This window comes from Littorina saxatilis, linkage group LG8, assembly GCF_037325665.1.
Source record: "Littorina saxatilis isolate snail1 linkage group LG8, US_GU_Lsax_2.0, whole genome shotgun sequence".
NCBI classification, from domain to species: Eukaryota; Metazoa; Mollusca; class Gastropoda; order Littorinimorpha; family Littorinidae; genus Littorina; species Littorina saxatilis.
In genome coordinates, this window is record NC_090252.1 from 13,120,234 (window position 1) to 13,125,703 (window position 5,470).

Below are 5,470 nucleotides of genomic sequence, written 5' to 3' on the forward strand. Positions count from 1 at the left end.
GTGTGTGTTTGCTCGTATGTGTGTGTGTGTGTGTGTGTGTGTGTGTGTGTGTGTGTGTGTGTGTGTGTGTGTGTGTACTTTTCTATTTTATTCTGCAGTTTAGGTAACTGTGCATAGTCTTCATTGTTTTTTAAATGTGTGGTGTCGAGGTATGTCCGAATCATATGCTACCCATCTTTTACACATGGCGCAGTTACCTAAGCTGCAGAAATTAAATAGAAAAGTACCAATTTACACATCGCAAAGAAGCGATTTTTCACCCGTGTCCTCTATCGCTCGCGCCAGGGGAGGTAAGACGCTTCTTTCTCTCCCTTGGGCCAAGGGAGGTGACCAATGCTAGCAGCAAAACCGCTCATTGTCTGATCAGACAATCCGGCCGGCCACACAAAAATAAATTCTTTGAAAATTACTCGCTCTTTACGTAGGACACCTAGGATGTTCTCAAGCAGTTGAGTGTTTAAACAAAAGGGTGTTTGTACTGTGTGTAAAAACTTGACAGTGTCTGTGATGGTTTACGGGAGGCTGACTGTGCCTTGTGAAATTTCAGGAGGAACGCTTAGAAAGATCCCCTCTTGAAGGTAAATATATCAGAATTGTGTGTGTATGTGTGTGTGTGTGTTTGTGTGCGTGTGTTTGTGTGCGTGTGTGCGTGCGTGTGTGTTTGTGTGAGTGAGTGTGTGTGTGTGTTTGTGTGTGTGTGTGTTTGAGTGTGTTTGTGTATGTGTGTGTGTATGTGAGTGTGTTTGTGTGTGTGCGTGTCTATGTCTCCCCATGTCTCCCTCTATGTATCTCTCTCGCTTTATTTATTTATCTCTCTATGCACCTGGTTAATATATTTCTGATATCACCCACATGGACAGCTGACGAGGAACCTGAAACAATCCACAACAAAAAGAAGCGCTCTTTTCTTGGAAGATCCCAGGTGAAGAAATGATTAGCTCCAGATTCATCATGGGATTCCGACGAGATTCAGCGAGATTTTTCCCATCCGGGCTATTTGTTTAACTGTAGCCAGCAATAAAGAGAACTGTACTCTTTGTCTATGCGTCTGTTCGTGTGTGTGTGTGTGTGTGTGTGTGTGTGTGTGTGTGTGCGTGCGTGTGCGTGTGTGTGTGTACGTGTGTTTATATGTGCGTGTGTTTGTGTGTAAGTGCGTTTGTATGTGTGTGTGTGTGTGTGTGTGCGTGTGCACGCGTGCTTGTGCGTACGTGTGTTAGCGTGTGAGTGATTGTCTCTTATTAATACAATACAACTTCTGATTGTCAAAGTTTGATTTGTTATCCAAAGATTCATCAAATGACATTGACACGCAAAATCGAATAAAACGCTCAGGTCTTTATTTTGGCATGCGAAACCTGTTTTCAAACGGGAGTAGTTGGTATTAGCGAGCTAAGATATGACTTTCATCCGAAGCAGTCATCCTGGCCTTTTTCACAACACACTTTTTGTAAAAACAGACTCGGACTATCCTATTTCTGTCACACAATCTTACTAGACAAAAACTGTTACCCTGCATAACGGTCAGCAGAAAATGCATAGCTAAGATATACATGTAATATAATAAGAATTGGAAAAATAAGAGAAAACATTTATTGAGAACGTGTGATCTGAACAAACAAGCCAGCACGTCTGTGGTGACTGACGCCTACAGCTGCTGAATAACACTTCTAAAAAACCAAAACGAAACAGTTGCATCAACAATCATCATTAGTGGAAATATGTGCCAAAGTCAGTGTTTTCAATGTACGGCTCAAATTGTGAATGTTTTTATTCAAATGTTCATTTTCGAAGATTAAAAGGGAGGGAACTTGTCAAATCCAAATTTTTGAAAACTGTCTTGAAAACCTGGCTTGATAACAATGTTTGTCATCATTTTCACGATTTTTCATTTACATTCACCTGGGAAATAAATGTAGCTTCCACATTCGATCACTAAGCTTAATATTTACAACTGATAACCGAGGGGGTGGAATACTGAGAGGAACTTACAGAACTGTGCATCCTCAAACCTGACATACTTATCTCAACATTGTATGAACTCAAAACACAGACAGTTGCTTTCACACGCCAGCTGTGATTGCAACAACGTGCTGGGACCCCAAACCGTGTATCATCAAAACGGAACTCGTGTTTCAAAGCATGGCTCCCTGTGTTGATTTGGCACTTATTTTCTCACTACCAAAAGGATGACAAAAACGATGTTTGGTGGTTTGTTGTCAGACCAGCTTTTCGACTTTTGTTTCATATTTATTGACCGCGGCCTTCGGCATGTTGGGTATGTTCGTGTTTCTATAACCCACCGAACTACGACATGGATTACAGGATCTTTTCCGTGCGCACTTGGTCTTGTGCTTGCGTGTACACACGAAGGGGTTTAAGGCACTGGCAGGTCTGCACAAAAGTTGATCGGAAAAATCTCCACCCTTAACCCACCAGGCGGCCGGGATTCAAACTCACGACCTCCCGATTATTGATTGATTGATTAGGAGGCCGACGTCTTACAACCCCGCCACTGCGCCCGTCTTTTTTCGATCAATCAAATCGAACGATAACAAAAATCATGAAACTATATATGTCGCGCTACTTTAGGTATACCGTCACCTGGTTATCACGACATATGTCGCGCTATTGGCTCAGTCTGTTTGGTCGGTTCCGATTACCTCCCATGGATGCGAAAACCTATATGACCGTTTTTTGTTATTTTTCTCTCTGTTAATTCCCCAGTGGCTATGTAACAAATGTTACAGAATTGCACCAGTGTAAGGGTTAAATGAGTGATTGACTTAAAACCAACATGCACATTAACATCAACTGATGTATCTTATGCCTGGTATGTGTATCATATCGTCCTGTGAGGTTGCCCTCGTCGAAATATGGGCTGCTTTCTTCCAGAGCAAAGCGAGCTGACATACAGCACGACGCTACCCAATTTGTTTCTCCATTTCCTGCGTACGTGTATTCGTGTTTCCAAGTACTTTTGCTGTGAACTTGGGATCATTGTCGTGCGCATGCGTTCACACAGGGATGTTTGGAACACCGAGGAGAGTCTAAACAAAGCTGACTCTGGGAAATAAATGCCTGGTTGGGGTCGAACCCATGCCGATTGCGACAACTGGTTTCAAGCCAGCGCCACTCCCGACTGAGCTATCTCCCCGGCTCGTTTTGCATAAATCATACTGCCAATCGTCTTTCGTTAAACCACTACCAATTCCAAAATACAATAAATTATTCGAAGCAACCTCAACAACATAATAAATTGTCAAAAGAGAAATCGATCATTTGTTCATTATAAAAAGACTTCAAACGCCACAGAGACATCGTCACATCGTCCTCACATCAGTTTCACAATTTGATTTCCACGAGGCCACACGAATAACTTTAAAGCCCACTCCGCCTCGCTTGAGGTTTACAGAACGATGGATTCTTTCACAAAATATGCAATTTTAACCACTTGAAACACACTTGCAATAGCATTTAACAGCATTAAATGACACCGTTTGCTTGAATAGCTATTTAGCTTGAGTAAACCGCACACCAAGTTCACATGGTGTATTCAACCCTCGAGCTATCGTGACCCCGTGTGACCCACTTTCCTTTTTTCACATTCGTGATGAATGTAGTCGTCAGTTTGTAGTTTCAATGCGACTTTGTATATGCAATAGCATGTTATCGTATTCCTCTGAATCAAAAATACAACAAATGACTGATTTTGTCACAAACCAAGCTTTGGCGTCTTTAACGAAACTAGCTGTTATCGGAAAATTCGATGATGTGATAATATCCCTGTCGGGGAAGTACATGTATGTGTATGCGCGCAATACTCAATCTACACAGACACAGCAACTAACAGTATCAGATGGTTGAAATCTCAGTCAATCAGCATTTAAAAAAAGCGAAAGTTGTATCGTATTCGGTAGCCCACTTCTCCGTCATCAATTTAAAAAAGCTGCAAGTTGTATGCAACATTTAACCCATTCATTCTGTTTAACATCCGGGCTGCCTACTTTCTAACTTTTAAAACTTCAAACTGTACTGATGTTTTGATGAAAAAAAAAATTCTTTGGTGTTTTAAAAATATTTGTGTAACAAGCTGTCATTTCATCATTTAGATTTTAAAAGTTATATCTAACACCATAACGAGGCTTCCGATTTCTTTGGGAAGAAGTCCGTCTGTCCAAGCAAAATTGCATTCTTTAAAAAATGCTCGCTCTTTATGGAGGGCACCTAGGGTGGTCTCTAGCGGTAAGCCTTTAAAAGCGTGTTTATAATGTGTGTAAAAGCCTGACAGTGTCCGTGGCCAGAAACTGATGGTTTACGCGAGGCGTAGAGTTGCTGTAAGAAGAACATAATTATGGAGAAGGCGAACCAGGAAGAAACGTACATGCAATCACCAGACAAAGGATGAGAAGATCGAACCACATCCAGTTTTCACGTACATGGCAACAGCAAGTGAGAACCAAACCCAAAGACCTATTTAAACATGAGGTTTCTTAGAGTGAATGATATTGAAAGGATAATCAGGGATCCAGGTTACTTTGTTGCCAAGCCTTTGGGTGTGATATGCTTTCAATACCGAGTTCATGGGGGAACCTCCTGACCTGTCCCAGCTTACCAGTAAGTTCGTGTCAGTCACGCTGACACACCGAGCATGTTCGTAGCCTGATTCCGCGTTTCTCTCCCTGACTAATAGCGGTTGCGGCTTTCCGTGTGGCGAACTTTTCTTCAGAACACGTCCGTTTGTCCAGCTGGCAACGTACAGTTTGCCGGCAGGGTCAACGCTGACCTGGCACGGCGACTGGAGCTGTGGGTCGGTCATCGTGTCGATCATCTCGCCTGTGTTTCGGTCCACACGGTACACGCAGTCACTGCTAAAGTCTGATATGAATACATCGTCATTGTGGACAAAGAGGTAGTGCGGCTGGCTCAGTCCGGTCAGCTTCTGTGACGTCGCCAGTGTACTTTCAACCTTCCCCTCCCAGGTGATGACGTCTACACTCGCCTCCCCATCCTCATCTTTACAGCAACTGACCACCAACCTTTCACTAGCATACTCACCTACACCCCAGTATAATCTAGATGTATGTATCGTTTTGACGATGGACAAGTCCGACACGTTAATGAACAAGATTTGCTTCTCGTTTTCTGATGTTACTGCCAAGGTCGCTCCGTCCTTCAGCAGGGCTAAAGCCCAGGGCCGTACCTCAAGTTGTCTTTTACTGGTGTCCGTTCGCAAGGAAATGGTGGCGGCACTTATCATGCTGTTGGAACAATCCGCCTTGAAGACACGGGACGATGCGCTGTCCAGTATCACCGATGTGTACCAGGATGTCTGACTTGGTGACGATAGACCTGTACATAGTTTGAGCATGTCTTAAATCATCTGGTTCAGATTTTGCAATTAACACTAGCGTTAAAATCACACATAGGCCTTGCTATCAATCTTTCGAACTAAAATAGATTATGACAGGAT

The 5,470-nt window shown here is 42.9% G+C and overlaps 1 protein-coding gene across 2 annotated transcripts in view; it reads right to left on the bottom strand.

Annotated features, from left to right (window-relative positions):
* Window positions 1–4,341: 4,341 nt before the first annotated feature.
* LOC138972822 (uncharacterized) overlaps window positions 4,342–5,470 on the bottom strand; it is a 9,346-nt gene continuing 8,217 nt past the window's right edge. For both annotated transcript variants that reach the window (XM_070345486.1, XM_070345485.1), the window contains exon 7: window positions 4,342–5,349. In XM_070345486.1, the coding sequence (XP_070201587.1) occupies window positions 4,475–5,349 (875 nt within the window). In that variant the 3' untranslated portion in view covers window positions 4,342–4,474. The remainder of the gene's footprint in view (window positions 5,350–5,470) is intronic.